General features: G+C 35.1%; 4 protein-coding genes across 8 annotated transcripts in view; 3 read left to right on the top strand and 1 right to left on the bottom strand.

Annotated features, from left to right (window-relative positions):
• Positions 1-8,071: 8,071 nt before the first annotated feature.
• LOC126699832 (uncharacterized) lies at positions 8,072-16,123 on the top strand. Its single transcript, XM_050397808.1, has 14 exons — positions 8,072-8,193; positions 9,133-9,284; positions 9,435-9,604; positions 9,706-9,852; positions 9,959-10,010; positions 10,128-10,302; positions 11,447-11,529; positions 11,965-12,177; positions 12,824-12,940; positions 13,165-13,321; positions 13,943-14,050; positions 14,492-14,557; positions 14,649-14,914; positions 15,681-16,123. The coding sequence occupies exons 1-14, from the start codon at positions 8,139-8,141 to the stop codon at positions 15,774-15,776; spliced, it is 1,857 nt and encodes a 618-aa protein (XP_050253765.1). The 5' UTR covers positions 8,072-8,138; the 3' UTR covers positions 15,777-16,123.
• Positions 16,124-17,604: 1,481 nt separating this feature from the next.
• The window catches only part of LOC126700486 (protein SAR DEFICIENT 4-like), a 30,866-nt gene continuing 28,634 nt past the window's right edge, over positions 17,605-19,836 (top strand). The window contains exon 1 of the mRNA XM_050398657.1: positions 17,605-17,719. The gene's annotated coding sequence lies outside the window, so the exon portion shown is untranslated. The remainder of the gene's footprint in view (positions 17,720-19,836) is intronic.
• LOC126700485 (protein SAR DEFICIENT 4-like) lies at positions 17,717-18,936 on the top strand. Its single transcript, XM_050398656.1, has one exon. It carries the CDS (start codon positions 17,737-17,739, stop codon positions 18,778-18,780), a length of 1,044 nt encoding a protein of 347 aa, XP_050254613.1. The 5' UTR covers positions 17,717-17,736; the 3' UTR covers positions 18,781-18,936.
• The window catches only part of LOC126700484 (uncharacterized protein At3g49140-like), a 35,942-nt gene continuing 35,614 nt past the window's right edge, over positions 19,509-19,836 (bottom strand). For 4 of the 5 annotated variants that reach the window (XM_050398653.1, XM_050398654.1, XM_050398655.1 and 1 more), the window contains one exon: positions 19,509-19,805. In XM_050398653.1, the coding sequence (XP_050254610.1) occupies positions 19,710-19,805 (96 nt within the window). In that variant the 3' untranslated portion in view covers positions 19,509-19,709. The remainder of the gene's footprint in view (positions 19,806-19,836) is intronic. The other variant, XR_007647195.1, reaches the window with a different exon arrangement.

The raw sequence follows: 19,836 nt of genomic DNA, 5'->3' as shown, positions 1-19,836 counted from the left end.
AAAAAAAATAATAATAAATAAATAAGGAAAAGAGAGCAAGGCCCTTTTAGGCTATAGGATTTATAATTTATTTCTTTGACACGGACTGTTTGGAAGGCCTGGAGATCCTACTCAACCACAGGCAACACATGTTAGATATTATATGACCATTTAAAAATAAGAGTGTAAGTTGGGGTGTCTATGGGTCCGATTGAGTATAGTTTTTGCTCAACTTGTACTCAACCTGATCAAATCAGGTGGAGGAAACTTCAACTCGTGGTCAATTTAAAAGAAGCAGCAGATTGCATGGATTTGGCTCTTCATAGGTAGTTGGTGTATTGGTTAACATTGGTAATTGGATAGCTAACAGTGAGAAGAGGCAATAAAATGCTCAGAATGACGAAGATCCAATGAAGATTTCGCCAGATCCGGAAAGGATCTTGCCAAATCTGGTAGATCTCGTTGGATTTAGCTTTCTTCATCGGTTGGATCGGGTGGGTCAGTTTCTAGAGAAAGAAACCCACCACTTGACTTGCTATTATCGAATTTTGAAGGTGGGGACCTGTTCTAGACTGCCATAGTCACCAGATCGTATTGAGTCCAATTCGAGTCCGATCAAATCCTTTAAGTGGATTGGGTTTGGTGGGTTTGTGAACACCCTTACGTGTAAGGCTAACTGAAATCATGTGACCAAATGACAGGGGAGCTCGCGACCGAAGCCCCAGTGAATAGCGACCGTAACTATAACGATCCTAAGGTAGCGAAATTCCTTGTCGGGTAAGTTCCAACCTGTATGAAAGGCGTAACAAACTAGGCATTGTCTCAGAGAAAGACTCGGTGAATTCAAACTCAAGAGAAAAGTTAAAGGAGGGTTGGGTAGGTCGTTAAGGGAGTGTTTTTTGAGTGAATGATATATATGTTATGCTTTAGTAAGGACAAAAGATGTTACACACATGAAAAAATAACTAAAATTGTGATTTGAAATTATGAGTTGCCAACATTTCGTTAACACTTTCAATACGGTAGCACCACTTAAGTTTAGGTGATTATTAAATAAAAAAAAATTATTTTTTGTTTTAGGAGGGGGCGGGCATGGATGTAAGCTAGCTAGTTGGTTATTTCTATACATTCTTGAGGTCTTTTTGAACCAGCTTAATTCTTGAGGGAGGATTAAATGTAATTTTTAAAATTTTAAACTTAAAATTTAATTTTGTATATTATAAAATAATTATATATATATATATATATATATATAGGGTTGGGTTCAAATTACACTTAGTGTAACTCTAAGCAATGTTATACCACCCAATAACTTATTAATGAATTTATATTTTGAAAATTCCACTGTTAGATTACATATTCTATATATTCTAAACATGCATGTCAATTTTCATATCAATTAAATGTTATTTACCATTCGATCCATAAACTCATTTTTTATGCATTATTTTAAATTACAAAAACTTGAATTTATACAATTGATAAATGACATAACTATTGATTTTTTATCATCTTAAAATTTTTCAAGCATAGAGAATATACAAAGATAATATAATCTAACAGTCGATTTGTTAAAATTCACATCCAATTAAAAAATATTAATTGGTGTAATATTGCTTACAGTTACACCGAGTGTAACTTAAACTCAACCCATATATATATATATATATAATAAAGAAAAAGTTGTGGGGTTAGGCGGCCATGGCCTCCTTGGACTTTTAATGGCTCTGTCCCCGCTGGCTCTCAGGTTACGACTTTGACATTGATGTAGAACAAGTTTTTTTGAGAGGCTAATGACTTCCAAAAAAAAATCTCACTTGATTATTAAATATTTCTCCATAGGCAACTTATTGATATTGCTTGCAACATAATTTTAAAGTTTTTATCTTAAGCAAAGATAGATGGATTAAAAAAAAAATAATAATAAAAAAAAAAAAAAAAAAAAAAAAAAAGACTTGATGGAAGATATGATACTGAGCAGATATGATTATGTGGCACTTTACGTATGGCGTCTCATGCAGAGCTATTAATGCATTCAAAAAAATGACTTGGTCATGAATAAAGTATGATAGACAATGATTTTCCATGCAGTTTACATCAAATGGAAGAGTCCATGCATCATAAAAAATGACTCCGGTCTATCAACGAGGACTTGCATTTTTAATTAGGACCACGTGTTTTCATAAACTAACCCTTTAGATAATCACACATTGCACGTTTTCGCTGCTAGATTTCATCAGCGCTGATGAAACCTAGCAGAGAAAACATGCATATATGCAGGCAATATATGTACGAGAAACAAACAGTTCTATAAGTAGCAGAAAAACTCTATCATTTTCATCAGTCATGTTTGTATATCTTTAGATTTTTAATATTTAATCTGAATCATTAAATGATTTATGTTCCAAAGTAATTATCTGAATCGAGCTGGGGGAACCAGGCAGTGGCGCATTTGACCATGTGAAGATTATGTTATTACTCTTTTTGCTTCGATTCTCTTTGACTCTTGAGGGTTTGAACCTTAATATGAGCTTTTGTTCGTAAAAGCTTAAGCAAGCTCAAATTGTTCGAATTTAAAAGTTTGCACATAAAATATTGATATAAATCACTATAAAATAAAACCGGTAAGATATCTTTTTCCTTTTTATACCATAGGAAAACCCGTTACTATTGATTATTGTTAATGATTTGTCCACTAACTCATAACCGATCACCTTAATAAGAAACCCTTTGTTTGGTGCTACCGAATTTTGACCTTTCCCAACAAAACATAAAAGAAATAGTCACCAACTTTTTTTCCCATGCATTAGGTGAGAGAGAGAGAGAGGGATTCGAACGTAACTCAAGTTCTCCTCCAACTTTTGATACTAACATGCATGTAACATCCTAAGTTCGAACTTGTCCAATAACCTCGTGCCTGACTATATTAGAATTTAGAAGTAGGAATTCCTTCACATACGAGAGGAGTTTTAAAATCGTTGTTCTTGAGGGAAGTGCAAGCTGTATTGATGGAACTTTTGGAGTGCCTTGTACTCTATTTAATTAATATAACTCATTATTACATGAGAATAGAGAACACCATATTAGTTGTTTATAATTATTTTACTTGCAAAAATATAAAAATATTTACTCATTTTTTAATCAATTTTTAAACAAATTGAAATGGATTCTATTTGCGTTGACTCTGCTTAACTTATTTATTAAGCGTGTTACATGAGTTATATAGTATCAACTCACTTAATAAACAAGTTACGTTAAAGTTAAGAAATTTTGACATGGTTAATTATTAAATGAATCATGTTTAAATTAATCTATATAGTCAAGTTCCTTTACCTAAACACGGTATGAATATGACCTACTAACATGAATTGCAAATTGACTTAAAGCACCATATCAACATAAATGAGTTTTTCTACAAAGCACAATCAAATGTAATAATATGCTATGCGGTTTCAAATAGAGTATAAGAAGCCAACCTCATTTGCATGCAAATCAACCAATGTCTTCAGCTCTGCTCATTTGAAAAGTGAATAATGCCCTTTCCCAAAGGACCAATCCAAGAGCCGCCACAATAAGAATTTCAAAAATATACTGTGAAAGAAAAATTCCCCATTGTCAAGCAAAACATAGTAGCAAAGTGCCTCAAGAATTTACACTCTTTTAAGTATCATTGTTATCCCTTACTTAACTTGCTTCAAAAACTTGGTCTAAAAATTACTCCTTTTATCATTGAGCTAAGCATATTTATTCATCCAAAAGAAAATACAAATCGAGCTAAGCATGTCCTGGATTCCCCCACGACTAGGCCAATATTGAGTCATTCAGTTAACATATATCACATACATACATGAGTAAGAAACAGGATTTGCACTTTTTTTTGCACCTCATTCAGTTTGACTTGTCATTATGTTTGTATCAATTAGATAATAGCTGTTGGATTGGATGGTGAAGCCAATGCTTAACTATTCTATATTCTTCCCTAATTACAAGAGGTTGGTCCCAACCCTCTCCTCCCCAAATTCTGTGTGTGAGTACGAGCAGTCTATGTGATTTGGTATCTGTGAGTGTGCTGAAGCTTGGCACTATTGTGGTATCCTAAAGGGATATACATGTACTCCATTAAAGTTCCATAAGCCTGCCACTGACTGGCTCTTGCATCATGCCATTTCAGTTGTATCAATGATTTTGTATTGCTTTTTTACTCGTTTTATATAAGATCAACAGCATTGAGAATTTTAATTTCCAACTCATTCACCCATCAATTACATATTTGGAAGAATGTGTGGCATGAATCAAAAAAATGTTAAATATGATGCAAGTTATAAGAGACATAGCAATTACCTTACTGATTGGATATGATATGGGGAAGAAGAGAAACAGAAGCAGGCTAACAAGGGCAGCAAATTTTGCACCGAGACTTAGCGCATAACGTGAAGACAAAGCTTGGGGGATGATCTAGAGAAAATAAATAGAATAAACAGCCTAATAATCGTGTCTTATTTTGTTTCAATAATAAGCTACACTTGGCAATACAAACTTTACCTCTACAAATGCAAGTACAAGGGGCGCTGACATAAGAATAGCAGCCCAAGGCAGTAGAATTGTGTCCATGAAAATTGGTAGTGCCTTCAATAACACAACATTTAGAACCAATTTACTTTAGAATATAGACTTCATAATGTGTGTGCATGTGCGTGTATATATGTGTGACATACCTCTAGTGCCAGCGATTTCCCAATGAGGAGGGTACATAAAAGTAAATGTTGGTTCTTGACAATTGGCATAATCTTTGCTGCAAATCAACAAGCAGTTGATAAAGCTTTAGATTCTTAGAAGATGAATTGAAGGACCACATCATTGATTTCATAATGTAGTAACAATTAAACAACCTGCATTCTTCTGTGCTTGTTTCTCGCCGGCCTTGATGATGACCTCGAGATCAACTTGGTTGAAGGACAAGACTCCTAAAGCAAGGCCAGATGTGATACCGTCAAATAACAAAAGGAGAAAGCATATGAATAGAAACATCCAAAACATGGCTCATCATCCTCTCTCATTGTGAACTACTAATTTCAATAACAAGATTGAAGTGCAAAAAAAGAAGAAGAAGAAAAGATTATAATGTTATAGGCAATTCAACATGTGTGCGAATTATGGATGAAGCTGATGAACATTGCATATGAAGGTAGCAGACATTGAATCTTCACACTCAAAAAGTCCAATATCCAAGTTTTGTCTCTATTAATTCTAAAGAGACAAGTTGATCTAGTACCTGAAGAATTGGAAATGGGGACAGGGAATTTCATGTTTGAATGGTAAACATTAAAAAAAATGAAAATTACTCTCTAACGACCGTTATTGATTGTTGGGGACTTTGAGGGGCTTCTGCTTTTTTATAATAAGGACAACAACCAATGAACCCCAACTTGTGGGGAAAATGGTCCATGTGGAGAATTGTCTCCCTTGGCCTACCTAGGATAAACTCTGCTAGCCTCTCTACAAACCACAAAAGGACTGTGAAAACCAATTTTCCACACCTGAAAGATCACTGGGACAGTTGCCTCTCCCTCAAACAATAGTAAAAATAAAATGTTATCTCAAGATATGTTATATTTCAGTTTCATTCTTGAACTATCTATTGTTTTGTTTTTGTAGTTTTTTTGTTGATAGAATCTACCGTTTTAAGTTATGAATATTTAAAATTATTTCTCTATAACTACTCTGAAAAGAGAAAGTAAATAAAAACTTTCATTTTAGACTTTTTTTTAAGCAATAAAAAGAATCTTTAACTTTTTTTTTTTCCAATAATCTTTAACCGTACTAATTTCCATAAATTCCAACATCTATGATGAGGAAAACTCACAACCTTATTAACTAGGAAGAAAGAGAAAGATTAGATTCAAGTTTAACCTTATGAAATTCTATACAATATTAAAGCACATCATAACCATTAAACTAGATTATTTCTATATGACTTTCACATGCTTGAAAAATATCAAGGCAATGGAAGATGAATAACTATCTAAAGTATAAAGATACATTTACATTAACTCAGTTTTCTCTCTAGAACACAAGGATAGTAAGTGGATCAATAGTGAAAACGTACCTTGGTTGGATGAGGCTTGGTGTAAAGAGTTTAGAGTGGGTCTACTTGTTAGATGCCACTAACATTGTCGGAGATGTATGAATTTAGTGGGGAGAGTGGAGCAAATTTCGTGGAATTCACCCCATGTTTCGAGATGAGGATTAGTGGTCTAACCATTTTGAGGTTATGCAAAACACTCAGAAATTTACTAAGTGCTTATTAGTGTCCATACTTTCTCGTGGTATAGACGACCAAGTTCCCCTTAGATGGCAAGATTCTCCTTGGACGACAAGTGATATGTTTGGACGTCCATATTTTAAGCTTGTGGTGTATATTTCTCTTTTCTCCTTTCTGAAGGTTACTTTGGACGTTGTTGGTCTTGGATAACCACTATGACGAATAACACTTACTGTTGATCACCATCAATATATATATATTAAATTGAATTTCAGCCCAAACAAAAATAAATTAAGTGTGCGTTTGGGAAGCGTTGTGTTTGTGCATTTTGTTGAAAAAAATGTGGGTCTCACAGCACTGTTTATGGACTCATAAAAGTCATCCAAACACAGATTTCAATATAAATTTAGATCCCACAGTACTATTCACATATTTAAAAATTATTTTATTACAGTATTTTCAGCAATAAGTTTTTAGTTTTTAGCAAATAAGCAATATCCAAACACACCTTTAGAGCACCCACAGTAGATGTGGGATATGTGCTAAATGTTAAAAATTTAGCACATATCCCACACCAAGCACAAAAATCAGCCTCCCATCAGCCATGGTATATGTGCTAAAATTATACCACTTATGTCCGTACCGTTGCAAATTTGCAACGGTACGGACAGATGTGGTATAACTGAATAATGTTTTATATTCGCTTCTCTCTCCTCTCACTTCTGGTCTGAGCTCTTGATTTCTTCTCTCTCTCTCTCTTCTCCCATCATACCCAAGCTTCCCTCAACAGCTCAACAGAGAAGAACAAATGACACTCCGATCGGATCAGCTCAACAGAGAAGAACAAATGACACTCCGATCGGATCCAAGGAGAAGCAGATAATCTTCATGGGCGAGGCCCCTCCGCCGTCTTCATCGCCATCGTCATCACCGTCGGAGGCGCGAACGGCATGGGCGAGGCCGCTCCGATCGGATCATCGCCATCGTCATCGCCGTCGAAGGCGCAAGCGGAATGGGCGAGGCCACTCCGATCATCCACATCGTCATCGCCGTCCACTCCGATCATCCACATCGTCATCCCCATCGTCATCGCCGCTCCGATCTCGCCGATCTCTCTCTCTCTCTTTTGGTGGTTGGTTGTTTTGATTATTGCTGGTTGGCTGACTTTGGTTGATGGTGGTAGGTTGATCAGGTTGTGGTTGTGAGATTTGGGTTGATATTGGTGTTTGAGTTTGGGTTGATCGGTTGGCTGATTTTGGTGTTTGTCTGAGTTTTGTTTGTTTGTTTTTTTTTTTTTTTTTTTTTTTGGGTAGCAGTGGCTGATATTGGTGGTCGGTGGTTGATCTGTGGGGGTGGCCGGTGGTTGTGGGCTGTGGCGGTTGTGGGTTGTTGTTGCCGTTGCTGTTGTTGTTGTTTTTTTTTTTTTTTTTGGAAAGTGAATAATATATTATTTTAATATGTAGTAAATATTATTTTAATGTATAGAATTAGATTATAAAACATCTGATAAATGAGATGTTGTAAAATAATGTGGTAAAATAATAAAGTAGGTGTTTGATGTTGTAAAATGGCATAATATTTACACTATCTGCTACGGATGCTCTAAGGGCCCATTTGGTATGGTAGTTTAAGCAACACTTTTTAGTTTTAAATATTACACATATTTTAATTATTTAACACATTTTTTCATCCACATATATTTTTAAAAAATACAAATAATCTTACTGAACAAAGGTTACCAAACGGGCTGAAATATCCCCCAAAAAAAAAAAACATTTCAAAAAGTCAAATTCCCGCGCTCTGAAAGAAGGCAAAAAGCTGATTAAAAAAAAATGGAAAAAAAGAAAGAAGGCAAAAAGCACTCATTCGGGAAAAAGAGAAAATATCAGCTAAGAGCATGGACGACGTTGATCGATTGTTCGAGTGCTTCAAGTGCGGCGTCTCTCCTCCCCGTAAGCTCTCTCTCTCTCTCTCTCTCTCTCTCTCTCTCGTCTGAGAAAACATAACAAATTTTTCACATTTATCGTTTTCCTACACTTTCTCGCCATCCAAACAGTGCGTTAAGTTAGTTTTGTTTTATTGTATTCTCTGTTTACTTACAATGTTAGATTAGGGGGTTTGATCTATATTTATCTCACCAAATTGAGTGTATATCATTGATTACTTACAAGTTACAAGGATCTTAATTATCTGATTTCAAGAATGATTGAAATTTATAAGATTTAAGAATGATTGTAATTTCTGAGTCACACTGTGGCTTCAATGCTAGGGTTTGGGGCAATTATTATGTTTCTAAGGTTTAGGGTTGGAGGACATTGATTTTAATTAGCGGTGATAAAGTTCATTATGTTGGATTTCTCTATGTTGGTGTCAACTGGGCATTATATATGTGTGTGTGCGTGCTTGTGTATTTATTTATGCATGTACATAGGACATTCGTATTAGTATGTTATGATTAGCCATATGTACTGAATTGAGTTGGTTGATATTTATTGGTAATTTGATTTATATAAGTTGGGAATGAAAGAGGGTTGTAGTTACCAGAAGCACTCAAATTTTGTGTCCAGTCCTTGCACCTCTTGGAATTTTCACGGCTGTGTTGTCTTAATGCGTGCTGCTGTTCGAACTTTACAATTTTGTCTAAAATTCAATATCCTTATGGTTTGTTCGGATTGAGGGAGAGGAAGTGGGAGTGGAGGGGAGTAGAGTAGAGTTGGCTAGAAATTAGCCTATTTCCGGCCAACTTTACTCTATTCCCTCTCAATCCCCTCCACTCCCTCTCAATCCAAATGGGCCCTCAGGGATTTCAGTTTCTGCGATTTCATGATAATTATTTCCTTGGGTGACTCGTTCTAATGATTGTGAGAAATTTGTTGGTGCTTCTGTTTCAGAATCTGCTTTTAGAGAAAGAAAAAGAAGAAAGAACAAATTGAAGCATGGGAGTTCAACCCAAGAGGTCTCTACATCTCCTGGCATTCCCTCTTCGGGATCAGCTGGACAAAGACCAAAAAAAGCAAAAGATATACAGCTCTCCATTGAGAAAGTATGTATTTTGCATTGCTTTCATTTCATGCTTTAATGGTTAATGCTGAAAGTGCAGTCCTTTTGTACTGGTTTGTTGAAAACTAATGCTCTGATGTTTGTTCTACTGCTTGGATCACTAAATTATATATTTATTTGTTTATTGCTTCAGTTTGATACAGCAACAATTAAAGCCAACAAAAATAATCCTGGGAAGCAGTTCTCTCCTATTGTATTCTATGGGTCTCCTAATGGTGTGCCCCCAAAGAGACCATCCAGTTTGTTGCAATTGTTACATCAAATACGTGTTGATCTGAGTGAACAAAATAAATTGAGCTCGAGGTATTTGTGTGATCCTATTCTTCCCTTCAATTGGTGCCTTTCTTATACTATAATTTTTAGTTTCTTACCCTATGACTTGACCCTGGTCCTTTGTTTTTAAGGAAGGAAATATGGGCTACATTTCCTAGGCAGGATGAAGCAATGAAGTTTGCCAAACGGCACATGCAGGTTCGGGTTTTTAGTTATCAAGATCACTTTTCTGGACAACGAAGGTTCCTTGTCTCTACATATAAGGAATTCTGGCAAAGGTTGTCTTTACTATTTTTGTTTCCCCTCGTAATTATTTGCACCTAGTAACTATTTGAGGTTCTTTCCTTCTCATAGTGTTTCTACTGCTGTTTTGCTCAATTTCAGGTACAAAAATATGGATTCCAAATTCCGTCATCATTATGAAGTGATTCAGGAGGTAACAACCCTATGAGAAATAGTGTAGTACTTTACTTATCAAAAAAAAAAAAGGTGTGAGAATTTGTGAACGAATTTTCTGTCATGTCCAAAAGTTTGTAACCTATTCTTCTTCCAGGGTTTACCATGCCACCTTTACTTTGATTTAGAGTTTAGTAAGAGAGTGAATGCAGAAAACAATGGAGATGAAATGGTTGATCTCCTGATATCAGTCATTTTTGAAGCCTTACTTGATAAATACTCCATTCAAGGAAACCTAGAATGGATAGTAGAGCTCGATTCCTCCACTGAAGGTAAGTTTTTCTAGCACATGCTAGAGTCCCTAATTGTCTTTGTGTGATGTCCTTCATTGATGTAGTTTATGAAATTTAGTCAGTAACATTATAATGTACAATTTAATCTGATTAATTTTGATTGATACAATTTCTGAATTGCTCACAAACTAGTTATCCTTTCTTCTTCGTCATTTCTTTGCATGATGAGTTGTAGCCAGCAACTCTAAATCAAGCTCTCATTCTGGATTGAGATATAAATTTGGGTTGAGTTCTGAATTATTTGTTTTCGTTTTAATTGGGACGTGATGAGAACAATATTTTTGGTCTAATTGGAGTCATTTAATTAATAAAGATATGGTAGAATATAAATTGTGACAAAATTTTGCATTGTTGTTTTATTGTTATTCTTGACAAAGCCAATATATGCCATATCTTTTGCAAGAATATTTTGTGAGTGCTAATATTGTTTTCCTTTTTCTGAACAACAGTCACAGTTGCTTTTTTTTTTTTTTTTTTTTCATGATTTTTTTATGTGAGGAAATTTTGCTGTTGAACATCTATCTTGAAAGTCTTAGAGCGTGTTTCCTTCTTTATTGAACCAGTATCAACCATGGAAGAGACTTGAAATTGACATTAACTACTGAATAAGTTGCAGGTGTATATCCTAATGGTTACCCATGATGTTAAAACATCGCTTCTTTTCCCTTACATCTACAACATTTTCTTTTCCCCTACATCTAGGGTGTTAAAAACAACATTTTCTTTTCCCCTACATATAAAGTTTTAAAAATTGGTAGTATTCAGCCTGTGATTTCTTCCTCTCCTGTTATAATTATTAATCTGTTTACTGCAGCAAGTTTTAAGTTGTTGAAGAACCAAACAAACACTTCCATATGTTTTTGGAGTTAGCATTTATTAAGCAAAAAGTGAATAGCTTGGACCACCAGGTGTCTAGTCCATTCCTTGCCCTGTGCATGTGTGTTCATGTGTGTGTGTGTGTGTGTGAGAGAGAGAGAGAGAGCAATTTTCCAAGGAAAAGTTATAGTTGTATGGTCAATGTGTCTCATATAGGTCTTTGATTATTTATAAGATGTAAAGTATTCTGTATTGCATTTAATTTATCATGAACTTTGTAGATGATAGTTAAGATTCTTGTGTGCAGAAAAGTTCTCTCGCCATTTAATTATTCGCATACCAAAGACTGCTTTCAAGGACAACTCACATGCAGGTGCATTTGTTGCTGAGGTACGCCTCCATGAGAAGCATATCAACATTTTATCTAACAGTGATTGAGATGCATTATTTTTGTTGCTAATTAAAGATGAAATTAAGTATATATTCTTGTTAAAATTATAAATTTTTGTTGCATCTTTCAATATTAACTGTTAATTTTAATTAACCTAGGAAATATAAAGTTAATATATAATTTAGTTATGATGTCTTTATCATGAAGTCTCTTTTTTGACTTTTTGTTTTGTAACATGAGTATATATAACACTCCAGCTCCACCCACATATGGGTGGGTGGGTGGGTGGAGAGTTATATATCCCTGTGATTCAAAATACCACCACCTCTTTTTTGTTAGCCCGCTAGAATAGAATCTGCTTGAGTTACTAGAATCTTTTGTTCTCTTTTTGTAGAAATATCATTTCTTGTCACTATATGATGACATATTATCAGATATGCTCTCGGATTTTAAGTGCAAGGAAGAGTGATGAAAGATTTGAGAAATTTTTTGTGAGGAAAGATTCAACGTCCACCGAACCATCGAGCCAACTTTTCGTGGACACTGCTGTCTATTCTAGAAATCGTTGCTTTCGTTTAGCTCTATCATCAAAGGCAGGGAAGAATTCTGTTCTTTTACCTATGGGGCGATTCAAATGTAAGGACATGGTATGATATCTTCTTACTGAAGAACAATTTTTGAATGTATAATCTAAAAGTAAGCAATGTTATTCTCTCATTGCATTATTTATTATTATTGTTTTATATATATATATATATATATATAAAGCAATGCAGGAGCTATTCAGATGCTTCCTCTCATTAACAATGGGTGTACATTAGCTTTCCTCTAAGAAAAAAGTTCGGTTACTCTGCATGTGAGTGGCATCTAGTTTTAGGTTTTCAGCCTCAACTGTGGCACCATGCTATTATGCACTCTTATGGTATTCAAAAAGGAAAAAAAAAAGGTTTCTCTTTGATGGCTTGGCTTCATTAATTTTATGTAGGTTCAGGTTTGTTTGTGACCAGTAAGCAAGATAAGCTTAATACTTATATCACTCGTACTGGTATTGGTTAAAAATTTATCTGTGCTTATTCCTTTAAATTTTAAAATATCATGTGCTGTTGCTAAGTTTCATTGCTAGGAAGATTTGGATGAACACTTGATGTATAGGATCATGTATCACCAAGTGAATCCTTACAATAATATCCATTATTATAATAAACATACCTGTCTTTTGAGTGGTTTTTTGGTATGCCTTATTCATTGTCTGTTAGCATGTGGTAATTAATCTTTTATGTCATGAAAGAACAGTGTGAGGAAGAGATGTTCATGGCATCATTGATCTGCAATATGGATGCTGACTGTGAGAAGCTTTTAGTCTGCAAAATGGAGTTAGATTGTGTCAAAACCCTGCTCTTTGATACTGAGGTAGTTTTGGACTCTGCATCTTTCATTGTGAAAATACACTAGAATGTTAGATATGTCTCATGATGCCTTTAAGGTTTTTCTTTATTATTTATTTATTTAATTCATGGGTTTTACATGTCTGAATCTACTGTGAAGATGAAGTAATAAACCATCTTTGGTTTGTGAAGTAGGTAGTTGTATTGAAAATAGATCTATTTTACAACTGGAATTCCTTCTTTCTGCAGGAGAATCATAATATTGGAAATTATTACAGTGCCCCTCAAGAATTTGCATTGAGTGCTTGCACAAGAGATCTTACAACAACATACTTCCTGGGGAAGTCACCATTTCCAGCTCTAGACAAATTTGTAGAATTCATTGCCTCCATTGGCAATGTCTCAGGTGCTACTGCTGGTTTGATACTATACTTTTAAGTTTCAATGAAGTAAAAGCACTCGATTTTTTTTTTAATATTCGGAATTTTATTTGCCTTGCTTAAAGCTTGATTGGGTCAGGAACTGTTTTAATAAGTTTATACATGGCTTTGAGATGATTCTCATTCAATATGATATATTTTTAGACTTGGGTTTGCTTGAGATATCTGTCTGCACAAGTAATAGTACTGAGCTTCTGTCTGTCTTATCTCTCGCTAAATTCACCCTTTTAACAGAAAGATTCTTTGCATTTAATCCTAAGAATTTTTAGATGGTCTCACTCCTGCAGTCACTGTCATTCAAGTAGTTTTTTATTTTTTATTTTAATTATAGTTTTGTGTATTATCAGCTTCATTTAAGGAATGAGGTTTCTTATCCAAAAATTAAAAATAAAGAACAAAGAATGAGGATAAATTGATTCAGCTTTTAATTGGTCTATCCTTTGAATGATTGAAAGAAAATTAATGTATTAAAATTTCTTTTTTCCCTGTTTTTTGCCTTCACAACTCAGTGACAAAACAATGTATGTACATAATGCTGCCCTCTATATTTTGTTTATCACCTTGTTGATATTGTGATGTAATTATAGGAAAAATACGGAGCTGGTTTTGGTTCTCAGAATACGGACTGATGGTCTACAGCATGTCAAGAAATAGATACTGTGAGCGAATTGGTAGACAGCATAAAAGCAATCATGGTAATTTTCTTTTTTCTTTTTTAATTTCTGCATCTGCTACCTATCATTAAACAGTCCTTACTCTTTGTCCTTTCTTCTCAATTGATTCTTGGCCTATTTATATCAATTTGTTTTGAAGACCCCTTTTTTTATCTGTACTTGACTTGGATCCACATCCCATCAAAGCTCTTGCTCTTTTGGTCATACTGATTATCTGCTTGCAAGAAGAATTCCTTTATTTTTATTTATTTATTTATTTTATGACGTGGAACCTCACCAAGGCAAGGCCCTTTGGACCCACCCCAGGGGAGTAAGCCACGGATATATGACTCCACCCACTAAAATACTTGAATTTTTATTTATTTATTTTTGCAGTAAACAAATATTGTTCCATTTTTTTCAATCTTATAGTTAATGTTTGAGGCATAGATACTAATGTGCATCAATGTTTTATTGGTTCAGTGATGTACATTGTTGACTTAAGAAGGGCTGTTTATTATCAGAAATGTTATGATCCTGACTGCAGAGGTGCGTAAGAGTATTTTCCTTTAAAGTTATCAACTTCAATATCCCCTTAATGCATGATTGATCATTTAACAAAGGGTATTGATGGCTTCAGGTTACCGATCTCCCTTACGACCAATCCCGATTGATGTCATTCCTGATCCTTTGGTTTTCTTTGATTCTGATCAGACAATTAATCATGGTGTTTCAAGAGTTAATAACCTCAACCATCAATTTGTTGATAGTGATGAGGAACATGCTTTGCTTTACAATGATGAAAACATTACAGACAACTGCAGTAAAGATTCTTGGTGGGTTGAAGCCATAAGAGTTGCAGATGATATTGAAAATAAGAAAAATACAGTAGAGCTTAGCAACATGGTTAGTATATTTATGATGCTTATACATATTAGATTTGTTGCACTTTCCTACTGCCATCTTCGATGTCAAAACAGCTATAGGATATGTGTTTTTCTTTTTTGGTTTACTGTGGTAGTAGAACCTCTGACCCCACCCATTGCTATGCCTGTAGTATGTTAATGAGTTTTGATTAAACTGACACTTGCTCTTCCCATAAGAATAGGATGGAGAGTGAAGTCATGTGTTCAAAATGCATGATCACAAGTGATTGTGTTACTTAGCAATAAACAAAGAAAAAGAAAAAAGGTCAAACCATTTAAGCATGAGATAAATGAAAATGATGAAGTAAAAAATGTGCTTAGTGTTAGAAGTTCAAGGAAATAACTCCCATTCCCACCCCTTCCTGTCTTCCCCTTACCAAAAACTAGGAGCTTCATGTTTTAAATTTAGTTAATAGTGAGTGCAGCTTTTTGTATGGGTTGGATGTGCATGTTTTGAGAAACAAATGGTTTATTCAAGGCAAAATTATTGGTGCATCGTGCATACCCCCATTCAACAGCATCAATGCAGTGTTTTTTGAATTTGTGGTTTGAAGTGCATATTTTTCTCATCCAATAACCAGACCATTGAGTAGTAAATGCTCTTGGATGGTAGGACCTTGAAATTGTTAGAAATACAACTGACACAAAGCATAATGCATCTTCAAGCTTGCAAGAATTTGAACTATTGAACCCATGCAATCTTCACTTTTTTCTCTTGTAACCTTATCAATTTTTCTTTTTGCCAGGAGGAGAGAATTAACGATGAAGATGAGGAATGGTGGGTAGCTGTAGAAAGTACTGCATCCCAGGCCGAATTGAACCATTTCAACTGTGCAGGTTAGGGCAGTTGGTTGATAAACATTCTGGCCATGTATACCAATACAGATGCATTCTCTCTTGAACAAAAGATTTTACCGACTTCTGGCAACTCAACTAGAACAAGTGCTGCATTACCATTTAAACTGCAAGCCACGTTGGTATTCTACTATCTGGTGATCTTGCATGGAAGAATCGGTTTGGAGATCATTTCGCTTGGAATCTGATTGTTATGGGGAAAAGCAAAAATGTAATCCACATACATTATCAATATTTGGAAATTATATTGGTTCTTGCGAAATGATTGTATATATGTATATTTGGAAGATATTTTTTTAAATAAAAATTTTTACCACTGGCTATGAGAACAAAATGGTATCTTTAAACATTTGCTTAACTAACATTCTTATACTTTTAGTTCAGATTGCAGAAACTTTAATACATAAGAAGGCAAGCTCAAGTCGAATGGAGTCTTTGATTTGATGCCACAAGTTAGAAGGTTAATTATGCAGTAGATAATGACGATTCTCCAGCAAAGTTAGATCGCACTCAGCTAATCAAAGGACCATGCTCAAGTCCTAAAGGACTAAGTGGCCCCATTCTTATATTAGGTTCCATATGAAATATATTATTTATTTATTTATTTATTTTTTTCCCTTTGGGAAATACATGTCTTTAGCTTTTACTACAATCTTTCTTCTTCTTGGGTAAGCTTAAGGATATAGGTTTAAACAAGATCTTGTTTTTAAATTTTGGGATATAATTTGATAATTAATCAATAGATGTTGTACGGTCCACGGCTATTTGGCCTGCATTGAGCTTATGACACGTATCCTAAATGGGCCCATCTTGCGCTGCTTATTAACCAAGCACCTAGCCCACTCCCTAGATGGGCCTGGTTCAAGCTCCCGACCCTAACCAAATAGCTTCTAATATACTAAGGTCAAGGGATAATGCCTTGAGAAAATCCGCTTGCCAAGCAATTATTGGTGCTTGGTGCAAGTTTTAAGAGTCATTTTAGTCACGAATAGTGGGTCCTATCTAGTTAGGAATATAGTACAGAGAGACTCAACATGAGAAAGTGAAACCACCCTCTTATTATGACGATTTTACTAAGGGAAGTCTATAAATAAAGATCAATGGGAAGGGGGTTGGGAAAAATTGGGGAGAGTGTCACGAAAGTGGTAAGGAAAAACAAATCCCAAGAAGAACGAAATCTTGCTTAGCTTTTGCTAAGAAAGGTCATGTTCACTAAATCACTTTGATAAGAGGAGAGTTATAAGGGAAGTAGTCTAGGATTCATGGTCCTCTCCTTCAGAAGCTGCAACACCACCTTTGGGACCTCCCATTGTTAGATATTCCTAACCCCCAACATAAATAAATTGGGCCACTCAACCTAAAGCCTTCTAAGAATTAAACTTGTTGGAATCTCTTATGTGGTCCTAAAGCCTTCTAATACTCTTAGAAATGTTTAATTCTTTTTATTTTTATTTTTATTTTTTTGGTTGCTAAGTTTTAGAAATGTTTAATTCAAACCATATTCCCATTTACCATGAGTCCATGACTTCATTATACCATTAACAACTTCATATGTAATGAATTTATTATTTGAATTGAATTGTATTGTATTTATAGATATGGGTTTAATTTGAAACTTCTAAAAATATAAGTTTAATTTGAAACCAATTTTAAAGTCTTTATTTTTATTTTTTGAGAACAAACCAATTCTAAAATATAAAGTGTAAGTCTAAAATATAATTCATATTTTTATCCCCTCCTCGGTAAAAGACTACGAGGGTTTTATATATATATATATATATATATATATATATAACTCTCAAGACTCACAAGTCTCGGTATTTGTCTAAATTATGCATTTGTTTTTTTTCCGACCTCTGTACATGACAATACAGACAGCCTAGTCTTCGTCTCCCTCATTAAGTTCCTCCTCTCTCACCCAAACCAAAACCTTCCCAGCTCTCATCAATGGCTTCAATACCCAATCCAGTTGACAATGAAAATCCCAACAAAAACGATACAAATCCCAATAACACGAACACCATTCCCATCTTCATCTCCACTGAGTCTTTGCACACCATCCTGTCTCACCAATCTCTAATAGATCACTTGCAATCATCTCTCCCTGCAGCCTCGTCCACCCTCCAAACCCCAATTCGCCAAAGCTACTCCGTTTCACAATCCTCCTCTCTCCTTCTCATGCCTTCTTGGTCCTCATCCCCTTCTCTCCCCTACGTAGGTGTCAAGCTCGTCACCTATTTCCCTCAAAACTCCACGCTGAACTTGCCGGGAGTGCATGCGAGTTACGTGCTCTTCAGCTCTGTAACTGGGCAAACTTTGGCTTCCATGGATGGCACTGTGTTGACCCTTTATAGAACCTCCTGTGTCTCTGGCTTAGCCTCTAAGATTTTGGCTAGAAATGACAGTGAAACGCTTGTGATGATTGGTGCTGGTGCTATGGCACCCCATTTGATCAAAGCACATCTTTCGGCTAGACCCAGTTTGCGAAGGGTGATCATTTGGAACAGAACAATAGAAAAGGCAAGAAAATTGGCCGAGGAAATGGGTGAAAATGCTGGGTTTGATGGGGTGTGTTTTGAGAGTAATGAGTATTTGGAGGAAATTGTTGGATTGGGAGATATTGTGAGCTGTGCAACGAATTCGGAAACACCAGTTGTGAAGGGCGAGAGGTTGAAGGCAGGGGCTCATTTGGATTTGGTTGGATCCTTCAAGCACTCGATGATGGAGTGTGACGACGAAGCAATAAGGAGAGGGAAGGTGTTTGTGGATAATGAGGCTGCATTGGTTGAAGCTGGAGAATTGGTGGGTGCTTTTGAGAGAAGGGTAATCGAAAAGGGAGATATTGGAGGAAATTTGGTAGAGTTGATTAAAGGAGAAAAGGTTGGCAGAAGAAGTTCAGAAGAGATAACAGTATTTAAGTCTGTTGGCTCTGCAATTGTTGACATTCTTGCAGCACAATTGGTTTATGAAACTTATATTGGAAAGCAGTAACTTGTCAATTTTCTTTCTCGCACATCTTGATTTTGTTAATTGTAACATTTCTATGTGTCTTTCTCGCACATTTTGTTTTTTTTTAATAATTTTAACATTTCTATTCTGTCTAATTTCGATGCCTATGTTATACCATTTGCACAAGTCTTTGTGATATTAATCCACGCCCTACTTAGTCATGTAGACTAAACCTCTTAGTCAAAGATATGCTAAACTACAGTACATTTAATACACGATTTTGCACCTTTTTAGAGAGACATCTGCAAATTTCGGTTGAACTTATGCTTTGGTGATCATTCATTCTGTTCTTATAGAAAAGACACAGAATTTATTAAGTTCATATTATTCTATCACTTGATTCCTAAGATGGTTCTATCACACTGCTGTAAGTTCAACTCAAACAAGTTGCTCATCAATATTACAATCTGCAAACTCTCTTCATTATTGCTCGACTATATTAATAGTGAAAAGAGAGTTTCAAACAAAAAGTTTTTGATAAATTACCGATTATCCCAAAACCATAAGTTTCAAAATTCAACATTTCTGAACTTGGGATAATGTTTGGCTAATTTTTTCTAGCGAGACAGATTGGTTAAAGAAAAATACTGATGTGATGGGCATGATGATAAAATAAACAGTACACATGATAGAAATTAGAAAAGCTCATGAGAAAGCAAGCAATGATGCTCCCATAGAAACTAAATAGCCCGAGTAATAGAGCAAGTATGGATGAGTAATAGTAGAGATGCTTGATAAAAAATTTGAATTTCTGTAACATTAGTTGCAAATAACAATTACATAAGCTGGTGACTGTCTATGGATTTTTTCTTTTTCTGTCACCCTTGACCTTTTCCATTCAAATCTTGACCAAGAGAGTACAAAAACCATCTAGAATTAAACTGGAATATGCTATTTGTCAATATTAGCACTCATTTTGGTGTTTGTTTCATCATTTGTGGCTTGTGGTGGATCCTAGGGAATAGTAGATCATTAAGCTGTCTCTCAGCACTGTACTCTGAAGGGGCCTGCAAAGATAAGTTGGTTAAGGCAAAGGCT

Source organism: Quercus robur, chromosome 9 (genome assembly GCF_932294415.1).
Source record: "Quercus robur chromosome 9, dhQueRobu3.1, whole genome shotgun sequence".
NCBI classification, from domain to species: Eukaryota; Viridiplantae; Streptophyta; class Magnoliopsida; order Fagales; family Fagaceae; genus Quercus; species Quercus robur.
Note: the sequence above shows the minus strand (reverse complement) of the source record. Positions and strands in the feature narration are given on the sequence as shown.